This window comes from Cyprinus carpio, chromosome B6, assembly GCF_018340385.1.
Source record: "Cyprinus carpio isolate SPL01 chromosome B6, ASM1834038v1, whole genome shotgun sequence".
Classification (NCBI taxonomy): domain Eukaryota; kingdom Metazoa; phylum Chordata; class Actinopteri; order Cypriniformes; family Cyprinidae; genus Cyprinus; species Cyprinus carpio.
This window is the reverse complement of record NC_056602.1, coordinates 1,932,829-1,953,988: the sequence shown is the minus strand read 5'-3', so window position 1 is coordinate 1,953,988 and position 21,160 is coordinate 1,932,829. Positions and strand designations below refer to the sequence as shown.

The following is a 21,160-nucleotide window of genomic DNA, read 5'->3' as shown; positions in this document are numbered from 1 at the left end:
AGTTTAGTATTTGTATGCTATTAATTAATAAGCTTTACTTTTAATTATATATATATATTTTTTTTTTTTTTGGGGGGGGGGGGGTCTTTTTTTCAGTTTTTTATTATTTTATATATATATATATGTTCAGTTCAGTCTTTTTTTCAGTTTTTTATTATTTTATATATATATATATGTTCAGTTCAGTTAATTTTGTTGCTAATATTTTCTTGTTTTTATCATTTTTTTTTTTTTTTTTTTTTTTAGTTTTAGTTATTTCCGTACATCAGGTACAACTAAATGACAATTATAAACTTTGCCTTGACAGCTAGCTGAAATAAAGTAAAAAATTAAAATAGAATTTATATTTTAATTCAATTTCAGTTAACGTTTATTTCAAATCATAACAAAAGTCATTTTTTTAAAGGGGTCATATGATGCTGTTAAAAAGAACAGTATTTGGTGTAATGAAATGTGTTTATGCAGTTTAAAGTTCAAAAAACACATTATTTTCACAAAGCTCATCAGTCTGAAAAAGTGAGGTGTGCTCTGATTGGCCAGCTATCCAGTGCGTTGTGATTGGCCGAATGCCTCAAGTGTGTGACGGAAATGTTACGCCCCTCACCATACTGTGATGCTGAGACTCAGTCCAGCTGCTCTGCTCGTGCACATCCCATCATCGCTTCTCTTTTAACAGTTCAGTCAATGTACTGTTAGGAGTAACCGAATAACTCAGGATACTGGTTTATTTCGCGTCAGAGGGAGTGTAAGGCACGTTTATAAACCGAATAACTTCACTAATTTGTGGATTAGTGTTTACTGGAGATGCGAACCGTTTCAAACGATTCAGATAGATTTGGTGAACTGGTTCGATCGGTTCACTGAGAAGGTCTGGTTAAATAGAAAGATTTGTTAGCGATCCGGACATCACTAGACGAGACAAAACAAATAAAACTTACTACAAATGAGGCATTTGTTGCATCCAGTGGGGACATAATTACTGATTATAATGATTTATACTGTCTTTTGACGCGTTGTGTTGCGTATCACGCTGCGTAAACAAAACCATGTCTGCATTTGTGATCTGAGAAAAAACAAACAACAAACCTACTCTGCTGCTCAAAACTCGCATTTGAATCATCAACAAATTATTTAAATATAAAAAAACATACTTACAGGCTGTGAGTCAGAAGCGCCAGACTGTCCTTGCAAAGTCTGAACTCCTCAACTTTATAGAAACAGTGCCACAGACGCACTGCAGGCTACTGGTTCAGGAAACAGTCCTCATCCTCCATAAAATGTGCTGCACACATCTGAATATTTGGGTTAAACTGTTCTGGAACCGTGTTGAAACACAACTTAACCACTGATTTCTAGTCGTGTCCTCTTTTGGAAGAACAAACAAGTAGTTTCGCTTTCACAACGAAGCACACAGTGACTCATGGCACCGGCTGCAACAGCAAGAGTCATGCCTTCTTTCTTTGCGTGAATATTTGGGTGGCGTTATACAAATCTTCCCACACAGTGACGTAGACATGTGGGGCGTGTTAGAATTGTGTGTTTTGTTAGAATGGTGTTTGACTCTTAACTTTGATAAAGAATATCTCTTTGGATTTGAGACTTTAGTCTTTGCAACTTTACAGATCTTCTTTATGCACCAAGAGCTTGTAACACTCCAAAGAGAAAGAAAATCTGAAATCACATCATTTGACCTCTATAAGGATTTGTTTTAGCAAACCATGACAACCCTGAGACTTAATCTCTGAGCAGTGATAGTTTAGTGTTATTTAGATACTGTTATATAATGTTTTTGAATCAGTTTGTATTTTTATATTTTCCTTTTAGTTTAAGTTTTAGTAATTTTGTATTGTGCTTTTGTTATTTTTATTAGTTTTATTTTGTATAATATTTCTACACAGTTTTTAGTCATTTTAGTATTTCAACTTAGTTTTTTTTAGCTTTAGTTTTCATCTAATATTTATATTTGAATTACCCCTCAGTAGTTTAGTTAACTTTGACAACATTGTTTTTGTTTCAATTAAAACTAATGCAGTTCTGTGTTGTGAATGTTAGTTTATATCAGCCGTGTTCATTTAAGAAAAGCAAGCGAATCCTGTGGTCCATCACACTAGTATTATTTTAGCAGATGAGAGCAGCAGATCATTTCTCTGGTAAAAGTTTATCTGAGGCAGATGCATTGAGTGAGAAGTGATGATCTCTCATGAATGAGAAGCTGTGGATGTAATGTTCTGCGCTGCTGTGTTTTGTAATTGTGGTAATTGCCGTGTAAATGCCCATAAAACTCACCAAATAAAACGTTACGACGTCTCACTCGGTGTCCGCGGGCTGAGAGATGTGCTGACAGAGCTAGAAAATAATGATGCTGCTTTAATTAAATTTAATATTCCTCCATACACATTTCTGAGCGTTTATTGCATTGTGTGATTGGTTTAGAGAAGTGAACAGAAGCAGGAGATCACTATTGAACCAAAGCAAGAATACATTATGATATCTTTTCCCCTCTCCTTTGAATTTGCATGATAAGTGTGGCAGAAAATGCTTCTGGGTCTTGGGACTGTAAACAGAAGTATTTGACGTGTCTTGTGTATTTTCTGAACGAATGCAGCTGAACTTGAATGAAGTCGGACTCTTTGCGTGTGTTTCTGCAGAACGCTGAATTCTATCGACAGACTGCACACATGTACGAGCAGCAGGCGCTTGAAGCAGAGGCCACTGTTAAGTGAGTACAGATGTTAGTCTTATTTCAGTAGCAGACTATTATGGTTTTTAAAACAAGCATTATTTTTTTATTTCAATATTAATTCATTATTTTCATATTTTAAGTTTTTGTTTTAAATGTAGTTAACTTTTTAGTATTTTTATTAAGTGTTTTTGTTATTTGTATTTTCTTTTTAATAGGTTTATTAATTTTATTAGTATTTTTATTAGTCTATATAATTTTTATTTTAGTTTTCGATTTAGTTACTTCAGTACCTAAATTTAAAATAAATTAAAATGAGAAACATTGCCTTGGCAACTGGCTAAAATTATTTTTTTTATAAAGTAAAAATAAGAAAACATTTTATTTATTTTTGTTAATGTATATTTTATTAGGTTTTATTTTTTATGTTTTAAGCTTTCATTTTACTTTACTATTATAACCCTGGGTTGACTAGATAAATAACATTTTAACCTTTAATGACTCATTTTTGTATGTAAAAGAGCATTGAGACACAGACATGTCTACTCAATATGAATGCCTGACTTTATCTCTGAAAGATCATCTTGTCTTTTTGTGAGAAAGTCATATCATATGCAAATTCCTCTGTAGGCCACTAGATGGCAGGACTATGACTTTTTCCCCTTTAGTTCTTAGATAAGTGTCTCTCAGTCTTTGCACCTGTGATATGTTTTGTGTTCTTGAGCTGGTGTTTAACACAGTTTGAAGCTGATCCTGTTTTAGTTGATTAGAGTAGAGAGGCATAAAACTTGAATGTCTTCATTGCAGTGAGTGTAATTCTCCCACCACTGTTGATGACGTGTGTGTGTGTGTGTGTGTGTGTGTGTAACACTCAGGCCTCGTCAGGTGAGTCCCGTCTGCTCTGAGCTGCAGTTGCAGGTGTTGAGCTGCTACAGACTGAACCCACAGCAGACGCTGCGCTGCTCACAGCTGGCCAAAGACTACATCAACTGTATCAACACCTCCAAGAAGGTACGTGTGGGGTCTGTCTGCTTTTATCAGAGATGGACGATATTATTATTATTACTGTATATAACATTAAAGGGACAGTGCACAGTCAACCAGTCTTTAATTGTTAAAAAAAAAATAAAAAATGCAGATTGCGCAGTATTATTTTTACAAATTATTTATGTACTATTATAGCATTTATTAATATTCTGAATTTATTAATGTATTAATATTTAGCTTTTTTTAAGTTTTAGTAATTTTGTGATTTTCTCTGTAATTTAATTTTTTAAATATATATTTCTAATACTTTTTCAGATTAGTTAGGCAACATTTTTAAGATTTTTAATATATATATTTTAATAGATTCAATGATAGATTTATTTTAATCACCAGAAATGATTTTTATTAGTTGTAGTTTTAGATAACAATAACAGGTGTAATAATAACAATTGTAATGTATAGTTGAAAAGATGGATGACTGTTTTGTACTTTTTAACCAGGAATAGAAAAGAGTTTACTGTCTGAAATGTAAGAGACTCGACCTGATGATATTGACTGATGATATTTGAGTCTAATCAGACCCATGCTGATAACAAAACAACATGATAATACTGGCAGATAGTGATATTTCTCTGCATTGTGTAACGAAGAGCTAGTTCATTTAAAAACATGCCAGAGTCATTTTCTCTGCAGGAAATAAGAAGCAGTGTCCACTTCTGTGTGTCTCATCTGGTGTGTGTGTGTGTGTGTGTGTGTGTGTGTGTGTGTGTGTGTGTGTGTGTGTGTGTGTGTGTGTGTGTGTGTGTTGTTTGTGTTTTTGTGTGTTATTTTCATGAATTTTGTGTGTGTGTGTGTGTGTGTGTGTGTGTGTGTGTGTGTGTGTGTGTGTGTGTGTGAAGCTGGCGCCGTGGCCGTATGCCAGCTAGATCGGGCACACTGCCCCAGTGCTACTGAAGTGAAACACAGTGCTAATGAAAGACATTTACATTCAAAAGAATGATCTACAGCTGAAGAATCTCCAGCACTGAACACAGACCCTCTCCATATCACCGTCATACTCTGATTCAGCTGATATATAGTCTCTGTCGTTAGTTTAGTATAAAAAACTAAACAACAAAAATAATAATTTTGGCCTGTTTTGAGAAAACTGAAATAAAGTCAAAATCATGAAATAAAAAACAATTATAGCATAAAAAGTTTAAATTATGACAGTCATAATTATTACATTTCTCAGTTACATTTTTTTTTTAAAATTTTTATATCATAATTTTGACTATCATAATTAGCTATTTTTTATCTCAATTATTTGTATCGCATAATTTCAGCTTTTTATCTCAGAATTACTTTTATTTCTTAACTTCAAATTTTATCTCATAATGAAGTTTTTGTCTCATAATTTCAATTTATGTCATAATATTATGACTTACTATCTCATTTGCAGATTTGTCTCTGTGACTTTGTATCTCAATCAAATTTGAACAAAAAAAATCATTATTATTTTATCATCTCATAATTTTGGCTTTATCTCATATTTTGAAATATGTAATAGTTTTAAGATTTTATCTCATAATTATGACTTATTTCATAATTCTGATTTATCTCTTCATGGCTTAGTATCTCATAATTTAGACTTTTTATGTCATAATTTTCCAAAGCAGGATTTCTTGTTCTTATGTGGCAGAAGTGGGCCTCCACAGACCCGAGCCAGAGACACTCAGAACAAGCCCCAAAACACATTCACACTGAGGCACCATGTTTTTTTACTGGCAACAACTGCAGAAAATTTACAAATCAGCTTATTTGTTTGTTTTTTGCACCATATTTTTGTTGTTGAGGCTGTTTGATTTGCATCATGTCAGACTGTACCACTTTACTGTGGAAAACCACACAACCTCAAACACAGACCAGCTTGAAACAGACCCGTCAGCGTTAGAGATCTCGCTGCGCTGGTGATTGAAAGAGCGCTGATAACGAAGGAAACGCGTGTCAGGACGATCCTGAGATCATTTCTGCAGCTGTGTGATGGATTCAGATGATGAAGCTGACAGCCATTGTTTCCTCCAGAACTGTTCTCCGGACCGAGATGTTCATATCTCTGAGCAGACAGTCGACGTCTGACCTTCGTATTTGTAAGACTTTCACGCTGAAGCCGCTGATACCTGAAGCTAAATATGGCACATGAAGGCCTCGTTCTGGATATTTCCTATTGATTGCCGTCAGACACACAGACTGCATCAGAAGAGAAATGCCACTTTAAAGAGGTCATATGATGTGATTTCAGTTTTTCCTTTATCTTTGGAGTGTTACAAGCTCTTGGTGCATGAAGAAGATCTGTAAAGCTGCAAAGACTAAATTCTCAAATCCAAAGAGATATTCTTTATAAAAGTTGAGACTCGTCCACGCCCTCCTGAAACGGCTCGTTCTAACACGCCCCACATCTCTACGTCAATGTGTGGGAAGATTTGTTTAATGCTGCCCAGATGTTCACGCAAAGAAAGAAGGTGTCACTTTTATTCTCGTTGTAGTGTTGATGTTTCCGCCGCCGCTGCCATGTCCTAAAGATGCTGTGTGTTTCACTGTGAAAGAGAAACTACTTTGTTTGGCCTTCCAAAAGAAGACACGACAAGAAATCATGTTTATATCACGTTTATAGTGGGTTTTATCTTTATGTCTCGTCGCTCTATGCAGGACGGCATCACAGTATGATAAGAGGCGTAACATTTCCGTCACACGCTTGAGGCATTCGGCCAATCACAATGCACTGGATATCTGGCCAATCACAGCACACCTCGCTTTTCAGAGCGATGAGCTTTGTGAATGTCGACACGTTTCAGAAGGCGGGGCATAGAGGAGAAACAGTAATGTACAGTATGTGAAAAATAATGTGTTTTTTAACCTTAAACCACATAAACACATTTCATTACACCAAATACACAAAATAATGTTATTTTTAACAGCATCACATGACTCCTTTAATCAATTGTCTTTATTATCATTCTGTCATTCACCATCTTTTCTAGTCTGTCACCTCTTCCTGTCTGCCACTTCCTGTCTGCACTCTTTCTTATTCTTTATTCCAGAATATCTGAATGTTGTTTCATCAGATCAAGTGTCTGTATCTGTGTCTCTTTTCTCTTCTGAACTTCACTTTTCTGTTTCATGACTTTTAACTAAACCACTAGTGTTTTTTTTTTTTTTTTTTTTTTTTTTTTGCAAAACTCCATTTGTTTTTTTGAAACCCAACAACAGACCTGTTGTCAGAGGGAAAATAAATAAATAAATAAATAATAATAACATCAGGGGGGTATTCCAGAAAGCAGGTTATGTGACATACCCGGGTATGTTTAAGAGTAAGTAAGCGGATAACCTCAACTTTCGGTTCCAGAAACTGAACCTGCTCCGGAGTTATGTTCACTTCAGCGAGCCTTCAGTGGGCGTGACAGATTATATAATATTACAATATGTAATATAGCTTATTATTATATATATATATATATTTGATATGTTAATGAGGAAGCGCAAATATATAATAAAGAAGGTAATATATTATTCTAATATGATTATTTATTTTATTGGCATATGTAAGAGTTATGTGTATAAATTATAAAACACTATGACAAGGTAATGTTTAACTTATATTTATTTATTTTATTTATTACGTTATATTATCTCACACATGCATTTTCTATAATGTCTAAATTCTAAATCAAAATACATATCTGAAATGACTTAATATATAATTAGCATAAAACAAACAATATAATTCACATTCTCAAGGATTAAAGATTAAATAGAAAAAAATAAAAATGATTGCACGGTCATCAATTAGGTGGCGATATGCACTAAGCATGTAAACAACTAATGAACAAAAGAGGAAGAAAGAAACAGTTTCCATAGTGACTCGTCGATTCGTCGCTCTGTTGAGAATGTCTTGAGTCTTAACCAGGAACATACTCTGAGTTGAATGAACTTACTCCCGGACGCATTTACCACATACCTCGAGTAAGCAAGGTTTGGGGTTAATCAACCGAGAGTTCAGGGTTTTGTTCACGGTAAGTTAACCCTGCTTTCTGGAATACACCCCTGTATGTATGTACTATATATATATATATATATATATATATACATATAAGAAATTTTATGTGACAGTTATTGGAAATGCAATAAATAAATCAATGCAATGAATTAATATTATTATTATTATATTATTTCTTAAAATACATAAAGTCTCTATATCTCTCTCTATATATATCTTAATAATCTTTTATCTCTTTTGCTCACCAGTATCAAAAATAGAGTAAAATAAATAAGTAGAAGATCAATAAGTCATGGCAACATATTTTTTTTTTTCCCCATTACTTTAACTTAATCAAAATAATTGAACCAATTTCAACTTTATTTTGCGTTATGCAAGGTTCAGTTTTATTTATTATTTTTAATATCTGTTTTCTATGTGAATTTATTGTAAAATGTAATTTATTGCTGTGAAGCAAAGCTGAGTTTTCAGCATCATTACTGCAGTCTTCAGTGTCTCATTTCTGTCGTCGTACTGTGTAATGTTTTTGGAGCTAGTGTCTCTTATTACTGTATTGTGTCTAAATATCCTCTGAGTGAGTCCCATCATCTGTGCGGGACAGTAATAAAGAGAGAGTGTGTGTGTGTGTGAATGCTGCTCATTGATGAATCTGCGGGTCGGGTCATTAATCTGCAGGACGAGGATGAGGACAGGAGGAAGGTGGTTAGAGGGTTCCTGATGCCCGCGGCGCTGCTCTGCTCAGGCTGGCATCTTCATTTTACGCTTCTTTGGCTTGATTGGGGCGCTGTGTTCCAGCTGTGGCTGTTTCTCTGTGCTGTCGGCTGAGGATTGAAGATGTGCGGCTTTGTTCCAACATCAGTGTCTACCTCGAGCAGAAAACTCCAACCCTGAGCTCAGACGCTGGCTTTACCGTTCAAATCATCTTTCTCTGAGAGATTAATGTAGTGTATAATGTAGTTTACTGCATTCATTTAGCATGACTATACAGTGGCCAAAACTATTAGAACACTAGTATTTTCAGCAGCTAAAAACTGGTTTTAAGTCAGTTATTTCTATCTTTTGCTGTAGTGTGTCAGTACAAAATATCAGTTTACATTTCCAAACATTCATTTTGCCATTAATTGTAATAAAAGTGAAATAGCTACAAATGAATTCAATATAAATCGGTTTCAGAGTGAAGTGCGGCACTGTGTTCATTTACACACGAGCAGCTCATGATCCGGTGTTTTCCGCGGCTCGGTTCTCTGTAAATAAATCTCCATCTGCTCTGAGTTTGACTCGCATCTAACAAAACAAGCAGAACATCTTTACAGAATGTGTAAACTGGCTGTTGGCAGCAAAAGAGAAGATTGGAAAAATCCCTGCAGTTTTACATCGAAATAAAATGTTTAAAAATGAAGGAATTAAGACAGCATATTTTTGCCCATGTTTCAACATCAGGAAAGACTGAATTCTGACAATAAGAGGAAAAGCAGAGATGATATAATCATCAGTTTTGTTCAGCTCACTGCTGTTTTCTGTGTGTGTGTGTGTGTGTGTGTGTGTGTGTGTGTGTGTGTGTGTGTGTGTGTGTGTGTGCTGCTTATAGAATAACTCAAACTCAAGTCAGGAGAGGTGAAGGACACACGAGTGCTGGAACTGATGAAGGAGGTTTATTATGGAAAGCAGCGCTTGTTGACTGTTTGTTCGTTCTCTGCAGAACTTGCTGGTGAACCACGGATGAAGATGATGATGGTGGGTGCTGAAGAAGAGGAGCAGCGTTAGAGGATGATTGTGTGTTTGTGTGTGTGTGTGTGTGTGTGTGTGTGTGTGTGTGTGTGTGTGTGTGTGTGTGTGTGTGTTGAGCTGATCTTCATTTACTGTGAGCAAATAAAGTCTCGTCAGCAGCTGTTTCTCTCTTCAGTCTCTCATTACTCTGTCAGCTGTCCCAACAGTGACTGTGAAGAGTTGTTCTTCAGTCTGAAACTCTGTTTTCTGATGATCTGCACTAATAAATATGATTAAACTCAACCATTATGGAGATAATAAACATCTTTGTCCACTGCTGTGTGCTTTGAGAAAATGTATTTTTACTGAACATATAAAATCACCATTTCACTATAGTTGATGCATATTTGAAAATATAAATCTCTAATATTTCAGTGTCGTTTATGCACTTTGGAACATATAAATCAGTAATATTTCAGTGTAGTTTATGCATTTTTAAATCACTAATATTTCAGTGTAGTTAATGCATTTTAGAACATCACTAATATTTCAGTGTAGTTTATGCATTTTTAAATCACTAATATTTCAGTGTAGTTAATGCATTTTAGAACATAAATCAGTAATATTTAAGTGTACTTTATGCATTTTTAAATCACTAATATATGAGTATACTTTATACATTTTAAACATAAATCACTAATATTTAAGTGTACTTTATGCATTTTTAAATCACTTATATTTCAGTACAGTTGATGCATTTTTTAACATAAATCTCTTAATATTTATGTATTGTTAACAGAAAATTCTGTAATATTTCAGTATAATTAACGAATTTCTGAAAGCAATATTTGCTTTGGCTATGTGAGATAATAAAAGATCTCCAGGAATTGGCATTAAGATCATTTAACAATCTTTGCATCAGATTTATGTTCAAAAATGCAGCTGTCGGTGATGTTTTCTCTGTCCATCGGTTGATTTTTATACTTCAACACTTTTTCTAGCTTGATTTTTGTGCTAAACCTGACACACATGTGTTGTGTGATAACTGAGTGTTTGATGAAGTTCCTGCGAGAGCTGGAGTCAGTGTCTGGTTCTTCAGGGATCAGTAACAGATCTCTGTATCGTTCTAGAGCCGCGTGTCTTGATTTCCATCACAGACTCACTCTTGTGTTCCTGAGGAGCGGATGCTCAGGAGAGGACTGGCCTGTGTGCTTGTAGTCATGGTAACGCTGGTGGAGACGGATGGAGATAGCTGGGATCTGGCGTTACTGGTGTGTCGTATTGATCTCCATCACCACGTGTGAATCACAGAAAGAGAGTTAAACATTGATTCAGACGTGCAGCTGCAGAAATACAGTTTACTCGTGTCACTGAACATATGACTGCACTTTATTATGTTTGCTGAGCCCATATTAAAATAAAACCAGGATATGAAACTGCTGTCTTGTTTGAAGTAGAATATTAAATGATATGAAGATGGGTCAGAAACACTCAGTAAGTGAAAGATAGGTCTGTTTCTCATTATTTGGTGTTACTGCCATTTGTGTCACATTACCAGGAAGAAATCAATATTTTTTTACCACTTATTATTTTTTTACTCTGTTATTATTGAAATTACATAATAGAGTTTAGTTTTTTGGCAAAAAGTATAAAAATTGACAAAAATATTATGAGATGATTTTTGCTCAGTTTTCACTGTCATTACAAGGGTTTCTAAACTATTCAGTCAGCTGACCCTCTTTTAATTTTAGTTACATTTTTAGTTTTTTGTGCTTTTATCATGTATTTAGTTTTTTTTTTTTAAATATATATATATATATATATATATATACACACACACACACACACACACACACACACACACACACATATATATATATATATATATTTTATGTTTATTTCACTTCAGCTTTAGTTTAAGTTATTTTAGTAAATTTTTATTTTATATAAATGTATTGTATTTCAATTAACTTTATTTCAAGTAAAAATAATTTTTTTAATGGTTTCAGTTTTAGTTAATAACCCTGTTAACTATAATAAACTTTGTTTTAAGTCGATATTTTAATAATTTATAAACACAATAGTAATGTATGGTTCTTTGCTGTTGGTTAATGGTCACATGACATGCAAGTGAACAAATAAAATATTTCATCTTTTTTTTCTTTTTTTTAGATTTTAATTTTGATTCTTTTTTTTCCAAATATGTATATATTTTTATTTGACTTTTTAATGGTTTAATTAATTATTAGCCTTTCATCAACCCCAGTTTGTTAAACCCTGATTTATTGCAATGGATTTCAAATGTACTTAATAACTAGTGCTACTTTGCAAGATAAGGTTGCAATTGGAGTTAAAAGTCTAAGACTGTACTGGTGGACCCACTAATGTGAATAATAGCTATATATTAACACTGAGAAAATAAATATACAGTAATGCAAAAATATACAGCGTCAGAGACTCTCACTGTGATCATAAAATTCCAGTGAAGTGCAGCATGTTGTTACATATTCATTATATGAGTTTCAGAATATATTACTGATTCACATATTATTGGCTCACAGCATCAGTTTCTTCAAAAATAACTGATGTTCACTTGAAGATCCTATATGGACTGTATCTGCATTCAAATGCCATTTGGATTAAACATGTGACGTGATGTGTGACATCTGCTCTGCTGGAGATATTCATATATCACACATTCATCTGAAATATCACTGGAGCAGCTTTTATTGTATTACTCTCAGTATTACAAGTGAAATTGTCATTTCAAAAAGATTTAATTGAATTTACTTTAATATGGAATTTTTATTCTAATCTCTTGCACTTTGCATATGTCATGAGGAGAGAAAGAGCTGTTGGGTAAAACTTCATTCACAGCCCGAAGCTCAGAAACAGACGCAAAGTGAACAAATGCAAATGAGTTGAATGAAAGTTTCTCCACAGCAGGTGCAAAATGCCTTCAAAGCATTAGAAAATGCAAAAACTGAGCTGTTGTGGATCCACAAACACACACACACACACACACACACGTCTGTAAATCTGTAAATCTCTCAACAAGCATCTGTCAGAAGGGTGTGTGTGTGTGTGTCCTGTATTTGCATTTATAAGCATGCATTCACCATTACGCCATTAGAAAATCAAATCCTCTGATGGCTTCCGAAAGTCAATGTTATGATCCAGATTTGCTCCTGAAAGCAAGATTGGCTTTTTACTTTCTTTCAGTCTTCCTTTTAAACACTTTAACACTTTTTTTAACGGACTTTTTTTTTTGGAATCTCATTTCACAGCTCATTTAACACTCGTGGAAGCATATTCATGAAAATAAAGCCTCTCCGCCGTCATTTCCATTGAGCTCCGTGTTCTGCGCTCATTATGACCTGTTTACTTGCTTTAGTATAATGTAAAATAATTGGATCCGACTCGTTGCAGTAACGAGTATTTGATGGAGAATAGTTGGGCTGATGCACTGCTGCAGGAAAAACACAGTTTGAGTCTCGCTGAACTGTAATCTGCAGGAAATATTCGGCTTAATCACAGTTTGCCTGATAATAATGCAGATGCCAAACCGCAAAATGCTCTCATGCCAACAAGAATTACCTGATTATGATTATTATAGCTGGTCTGTCATTATCTCATTATCTTCATAACTTCATATAAACTATGAAGCATTGCTCAATAAAGATGCAAAAAAGGAATGCATTTAAAATGATGTTTCTGCTCAAGATGAGGACAGATAACAGGTGTGAGAACGAGCAACACGGTCTTATAAGAAAAAGGCTATTAGAATAAATCAAATGTATAAATACATACATATGTGCAGCAGCTGCTAACTTCAGTTCAGAATCAATGGCAACAGATCACAGAAGCATTAATGCACAACAAACATCATTATTCATATCAAGGTGCCTTACTGTATTCAGATAAATCTCGTTTCAATCAGATGAACTAAAATTATGATTATAAAACTGATTGAATGAGCCACAATCAAAGCTTTAAAAATCTGTGAAACACATTGTTCAACAGCCTGCAGTTTAGTTAATAAACTATATTACCTGATGCAAAAAATTAAATAAATAAAATGTATTCTGATTGCTATTTTTTCAGAAATAAATTAATAATTAAAAAGGATTTGAATAATAAATTTGTCATGGCACTCAAGAGTTAAATATGAATTAAAAGCCTTAAATGCATCATGGCTATTAAATTATTTAAATTAAAACATTAAAATCTTTCCATCTGGGATTGTACATTACATCTATTGTTGGCTCGTTGATGATTGCTTAGGATTAAAGCATCTGATAAATGCATAAATGTAAATATTTGAGCAAACCAGCCAGTCAGATTGAGGCTTATGGGCGGGGTTAACAGAAAGTGAGCTGTCAATCTTTATGACATCACCAAATGCTTTATAGGGTGTGTGTGTGTGTGTGTGTGTGTGTGTGCAAATGCTGGCAAATATTCAAAGGCTGCAGACAATAAGGTCAAAGGTCAACAATAGTTTACTATGATGTCACTAATCAACAGAGGTCTTGAACTCCAGTCTGTCTGTCCATAAAAAGAACCCAGAACATTCCCTTAATGAAAATCTATGGGATTTTTTGGGATTGTTATTTGACTGCTACAGGAGAACCAAAATACCCTTAGACTCCAGAGGGTTAAACCATAAATTTCTTCCCTGGAGATTTCTAAATGGCCTAAAATATCCAGGTTTTAACTTTGTTTTTTTTATAGTCTCTCTACAGTCCTCATACATTATATAAAGACATATTTGCATTGATTTTACTGTTCTCTGTAGATCCCGCTTTCTCTCACGCCATGAATGGTCGATTATTTACAATTCCTCCATGCAACTGATCAAACTACTTTTCAGTCATTACCTTCAGCAAGTATGAAAACTACAGGAAAGCAAAGCTAATACCTAGACATTTACGGCTATATAGAAATCCCGTGAAAAGAGGATCTATGGCCTCCCTAGAAAAAATAAAGCATTTTAAGTCAGAACAGGCTTAAATACCATGCAACAAACTGATGCTAATATTTTGTCACAGCTTGAAAGCTCTGAAAGAAAAAACAGCAAACTGTGTAAGTAAACAGAAATACACCCTTTATAGCTGAGGTAAAGACTTGTGATGTTGCACACGTATATGAAAACACTTCCTGCAGCTGTACGGTGGCCTGAGGGCGCCAATTTGAGATTGAGTGTCATTTCACATGAAGAGCTGTGAGGAGATGAGAAGCGTGGAAAACAGGTTAACCTGAGACTCCCAGCTGTGTGTGTGTGAGTGAGATAAAAAAACACAATTAAACACTATGTTACAGTATATGTTTGCATTTATACACACAATATGTGAATTATATAATTGAGCATTTCATCTCAGGCCTCAGTGTGCTTGCATTCATCTGGCTTTCTCGTGGTTCTGATTGAACCGCCTCAGGACTGTTTAACACATAAACCAGATCTCCGCTATGCTTCTGTGGCTTTAGACAGTTATTTGAGGATCAGCTCCACACCTCCAGGTGTAAACAGATGCCGTTCTCAGCTCTGAACCCCAGGTAGAGCTCATCTCGCTGGGGTAATCATCCTAAACGTCCCCCTCCTCTGCCGCCCGCCTCGCCCTGAAATTCTCCTCAGAAGAGACACTGTGAGGTACGGAAGATCATTAAAAGTGCATGGACAGTGACTGATTGGTGTTAAATGTGTGTGTGATGCTGCTCTATGCTCCTCTCTGGATTGTATTTCTGTCACTGTTATATGACAGAGATGAATGGCTCTGAGGGTTTGTTTGTGGAGGAGTGTGTGTGTATTTGGAGAAGGCTGAAGTGATGTCTTGGCAAGCAGGAGATAAGTGTTAATGAGCGACCAAAGCTTGTGTCATTCAGACCTGAAAATATAGCCTACAGTACTTGACAAAAGTTTTGAAACATTAAGATTTCTTCAAATGTTTTTAACAAAGTCTCTTCTGCTTGCCAAGGCTGCATTTACTGTATGTGCTCAAAAATACAGTAAAAATACTAACATTGTGAAATAATATTTCAATTTAAAATAGCTGTTTTCTATGTGAATACATTGTAATATATTCCTTCGATCAAAGCTGAATTTTCAGCAGCGTTACTCCAGTCTTCAGAGTTCACGATCCTTCAGGAATCATTCTAATTTCACAAGCTTTTACCAGTTTCTCCTAAACACTGTAGGGTTTGATTGGACACACAATCTTTGACATCAGCAGCAAATTAAGTAGGAGCTGGGGAAGTGTTCCTCCTGTATAAAAGTTGATAAGTCTGTTTATACAGCACTGGGACAGTGTTTATATCAATCCACATCTTTGCTCCAGACAGACTGTCAGTTTATACTGACTCTTCCTGCGGGTTATACAGTTACACCAGTAGGTGGCGACATGAAGCATGAGTTAATTGATTCACTTATTCACCCGATTTATTCAAGAACAATAAAGAAACAATCAGTGAGTGAGTCATTGAATTTCTAACTCAACCTAGTCCTTCAGAAATGCTTGAATGTTCACTTAGACAAGAAAAGACCATTCGACCAACATATAGAGCAACAACACTCAGTATGTTTACATGGACAACAGTATTCCTATTTTTACAAGACTAAGACAATACTCTGATTAAAAATCTACCATGTAAACAGAGATTTTTGATTAACTAGTCATACTCGAAGTAAACACAAATTGCATTAAAACGTGGAGTATTCCTAGTCACATTATAGAAATGCAGTATACCTTAATCACACTGTTACCGTCGTGTAGGACTTTTTGCAGTATTTTGCGACAGGATACACACGGCAGTGATCAACCGTTTGAAAGCAAACAAAAGAGAATGGCTTCAACACTGCCGTCGTCTGTTTGGATGTATATAGCATGACAAATAATTAACTGCACTTGAAGCTTTCATAAATACTATAACATGTAAAACGGTAACATGTAAAGCAACTAATGTAAACACCTTAATCATAATATTGTCTTATTTAGAATAAGGTACAAACAGTTAGATTACTGATGTTCATGTGAACGTAGTTATTGTTTTATGTGTCATTTGAGGCTCAGTAAATCTGAAAATGATGACAGTACAATAACAGATGGAAGTGAAAAACACTCGATATCACAGCAGTGCAGGATACATAGAAACATGTCACAAACATTGTCAAATCCAGTGATTAGAAGCCAACAAATGTCCTCAGACTGGCGAGCTCCATGACGTTCCCTCAGCTGTTTTGAAGTCCCAGCTGTGTGCTCGTTCTCGTGGTGTTAAACATCTGTGGATTTGTGTGCTGAAGTGACTCTGAGTTCACACAAACAAACAAACAACTACAGAGCAGCAGATTTTGCAGAGCTGCAGAAAAAGGGTGGCAAAAAAAAAAACATGGCTTAAACATTTTTGTGCATAATTTACATATTTCACTTTGTGTTATTTTATAGGTTTGATGAGGTTAGTTTTATAAATAAAAAAGAAAAAAACTTTTGATTGCTATTGTACAAGCGGACCCTTTATTTGTGTTCTTAAGAATCAACAAAGATAATGTCCAGGGTCACAAACACTCATAAATATTTTGCATGCTTATTAGCATGTGAGCTGAAGATGCTAAGCAATATTCATCATGTCTAACTGATCCCAGAGCAACTACAAACATCAGCATATCTCTGTTTTCTGTTTAGCATTCACTGAGTGCAGCTCCTCAGAGATCTGATCTTAAAAACACATCCGCCAGAGTCCAACCCGCAAGTTCAGATGCGTTCAGAGAATCAACCGTCAGATTGTATCCTAAATTAAAAGATTTATGGTTTTTACCAAAAATGCTGCTGTTAATTTATCACTCAGATAAGTTGAGATCAGGGTCATGTTATATTGAAAACCATCTTTATAGAAGTGAGAGGTTATCATCACTCTTTTCTCTTCTTTTTAAATGTTCATCTAAGTTGACCTCCCGATCTGATTTCTGAAATTTGTTTCTGTATATGAACAGGATTTGACTGTAGCTTTTGCATTTCCACATTGTGCAGTTCACAAATCACATTTTAAATGTGCAGTCATTATAGAAACCACAAACTTCCGCTTTGCCGGGCGCAGCTTCAGTATCCAATGCAAGTTGGCATTTTTAAGACTTATGAGAGGTTAAGGAATGGTTGTTGTCATTGCTGTGATCAGCTGTTCCTGCTTTCAGATCTGCTTTAAGAACATGTATATGTTCTTTTAGCTTTCAATATGAGCTTTTCACTGCCATCAACTTTCAAGTGACTAGTTTGAACAGGACTTGATTGCACGTAAAATTATTAGCACTAGACTACAATAAAATACCTAAGTGAATCATCAGCTGTGGTTTGAATAGCACTGAACATGTCTTCTCCATTCGCATGACTCAATCTGGTTTTAATTGGCCTTGAAATCTGAGAAAGATCTTTTAATCAGTGAAAATGAGACGCCATCTGAGGAGAAAAGCTCAGGAAATGTTTGTTTGTTTCAAAGCACCAGTCGTCTACTATTCTGGTGTCATGGTCTGGCATACTAAAAGAGGGATGAAATTAAGTTAAAATGGAGTCATATTCAATAATGAGGACTGATTTGTTCAATTATGACGAATTCATAATGTTTCTCAAATGCTAGTAATTGTTTCACTGTGGGTTTATGAAAGAATAAAGACATTCAGTGAACAAGAACTGTGGCATTAAACAGAAAAACAGAAGCTCAGTGGGAAAACACGTCTTCTGCTTGAAAACACTGTGGCATGGGACACAACAGAAGCCCTTCTGAGAAAAACAGCTGTTTAAAGGGAAATCAAAAATCATTCTCCTTCAAGATATAGTTACATATGACTTCAGCGTCTAAAATACTAAGCCTAAACAATACAATTCAGATATGTTACTCAAGAATACAAGAGTTTGAAACAAAACCTCACACCGTGACTCCAAAAATAGACTCATGATGAACTTAATATGGGCAGCTGTAGCGGCGATCAAAAGCTCTGTAACCCGAGTGGAAGATGTTGTCTCCTCAGCTGAGCTGATGGAATTAGACGTGATTATAGAGTCTCAAAGGAAGCCATCATAGATGTACATTCAGCGACTGAGGTTTTGTCTCAGCCAACATAACAACGATTCGGCAAGAACTGTGTGTGTATGGATGTGCCAAACTTTATAAGGTCTTTTATAAGGTAGAAGACAATTACGCGGTCAAACGAGTGCCTTGGAGTCTTTAACAAGCTCAGCTCCAGCCACAATGCAAAGACCGTAAACATTAAAGTGTCCAAGGTCAAAGCCAAAATAGTCAATTCAAATTCCAGCGAGACAATAGGCCGAATGTAATCTGAAACCAAGAAGGCAAGCACAACTACTCTCAAACCAGAAAAGAAGGCTTCATCTCGCAGCGTTTCCATACATGACTTCACAGTGCGTAAGAGACATATGCAAAGTATTTAACAGCTGAAATCACAAGAAACAGGTGAATAGAGTGTCGCTTTGTTTAAAAAGTGGTGGAGAAAGTTTGGTGAACAGACATGCTGGTTGTCGAAATAGCACAGATGTAGCACATATTATTAAGGATTTGCAAAAATCATTAATATGAACTTTTTAATGTACTACTTCAATAAAAACAGGTGAGTTCAATAGATTAGTCATTTTCAAGCTGAAATGTAAGCACAGTTTGCTTTAGAAATATACAAAAATCATTCAAACAGCAATTTTAGGGGAACAATCATTCTTGTCAACTAATTCAAATAGTAAACAAAGTGTCTCATTTAACTTGATAACTTCTTTCCAACATTTGTCAGTTCCAGGATTTTGTACATTCTAAAAGATATAAAGATTCCAAAAGTTTTTTTTTTTTTTTTTTTTTTTTGTAGCAATGTCATAGAAGAACCATTTTTGGTCCCCGACGAACCTTTCAGTGAACTCTTCTTCATGTCAACAGTTATAAAGGATCTTCATTGAAACATTAGATGCCATTAAAGAATTCTGAAGAGTGTAGATCAGTGCATAAATACATGGATCAGCAGTTAAAAGTCCAGAATGACTGGTTGGTCGAGTGGGAATGTTTTTGTAGCTTTGAATGTGGGGGGGGTTTCGGGTTGCATTCCAGGCTATTATAACTTTTTACATTATATAATTAACCAAAATTGCTCTGTATGTAAGTGTATGTATGTCTTGAATTTGCATTTTGTTTTGTGAACAGATAGAATATATATGTTTATCTATATGCTGCTATTGCTATCACTCAGCAAAACATTAAAACTAATTCCAGTGCTGGATGACCATTCACTGTAACAAACACTAGGAGAACTGAAGATGCTTCCTCTGTATTAGATTTATCCCTGCCTTGAGCTATTTCATAGTGTGGTGGGGACAAAATCAGCCATTGCAACTAAATGACGCTTGTGCCTCTGGTGGTGTGTGGATGTCTGTATGACACCTGTGCAGAAAACAGAGTTGTTAATCCCCTTATGGCAGCAATCTTTAAGTAGTGATATGTGGTGGATGGTTGTACTGACGTTGTCTGGTGTGTGTGTGTGTGTGTGTGTGTGTGTGTGTGTGTGTGTGTGTGTGTGGTGTGTGTGTGTGTGTGTGTGTGTGTGTGTGTGTGTGTGCGTGTGTTTTATTGTGTTGTCTAATCTCATCCCAGCAGGGTTGCCAATCCTTGCCATGTTGCTGTGCCTCTAACAGGATTCAGAAGAACAGAAGGTCAACACTTTACTGGGTGATGACCAGTCGCTGAGTGCACATGCTGAGGTAAATTATATTACAAAATAACTTATTGGTGCGGTTATGTTGCGCTTGATGTTGTCATTTATCAAGTTCCCTGAATAAATAAATTCTTGCAGTATACTAATGTTGTTTTATTATGTGATTATCCAATACGAGCACAATTAATCTGTCCAGATCTGACCTGTATACAAAGACATGTCATCAAGTGATTTCCTTTTCCAGGCTAGTACAAACACTTTGATGTGGCTTGGAGAGAGTTGTTTTTTTTAAAGACATGAAAGAAAGACATTAATCATATGAAATCCAATATCAGAGTATCTGTTGAGATCTGACTTTATTGCAGCTCCAACCTTTGTAGTATAATGTTTTGTTTGAATTATTTATATTGACAAATACTTATATTACATGCTTGCTTGCATTCACACAATGTTTGTGAGTCTGTGGAGTTGACTTGCATGCGTGAGTGTGAGTGATGTCGCCACCAGCGGAGCTTTTGTTCTGTATTCAAGTAATCACATGCTCACACAAACACACCAGTTTGTACTTAGTTAACTCCATCACATTATTGCTATAGGAATAATTTCAGAGATGTTTTATGTAAAAAGATCATGTTTCCCTGTAATGATTTGTGTAAAATCTGTAGTTGAAAATAAAAAAGGTTCTGCATTTTTTGACTAATGTAACTTACAGTAATTGTAACACTGTTGTGCTATATTGTGTTTCAGCACTGTTTGTTCTGTATTTTACTGTATTGTATATTGCATTTTATGTTGTACTAATGCATTGTCAATGTTGGGATAATTCCTCTACAGCAAATTCCTCCAATGTGCAAACTGATTTGGCCAATACACTTTGGCTTCACAAGAAAGTTTACAGTGTCGTGGCTTTACACGCCGCGAGGTGGCGCTCTAGAGCAGCGTCCGGGCGCGCACCTCGCGCGTAATTGATCGTTTCCAGCGCAGTCAGTCCTCGCGCTGCTCAGATCGAGGCTGCTCTTCTCCTGAACGCCGAGCCGCATTCCAGTCGCGCCACGGAACG

General features: G+C 35.4%; 2 protein-coding genes across 12 annotated transcripts in view; one reads left to right on the top strand and one right to left on the bottom strand.

Annotated features, from left to right (window-relative positions):
- The window catches only part of chchd6b (coiled-coil-helix-coiled-coil-helix domain containing 6b), a 19,497-nt gene extending 9,765 nt beyond the window's left edge, over positions 1-9,732 (top strand). For 5 of the 8 annotated variants that reach the window (XM_042725315.1, XM_042725309.1, XM_042725312.1 and 2 more), the window contains 3 exons: positions 2,649-2,719; positions 3,556-3,691; positions 9,403-9,732. In XM_042725315.1, coding sequence (XP_042581249.1) covers positions 2,649-2,719; positions 3,556-3,691; positions 9,403-9,426 — 231 coding nt within the window. In that variant the 3' untranslated portion in view covers positions 9,427-9,732. The remainder of the gene's footprint in view (positions 1-2,648; positions 2,720-3,555; positions 3,692-9,402) is intronic. The other 3 variants (XR_006154971.1, XM_042725310.1, XM_042725311.1) reach the window with 3 other exon arrangements.
- The window catches only part of LOC109056731 (E3 ubiquitin-protein ligase TRIM39-like), an 820,810-nt gene that overhangs the window by 483,604 nt on the left and 316,046 nt on the right, over positions 1-21,160 (bottom strand). The gene's annotated exons all lie outside the window — the stretch shown is intronic.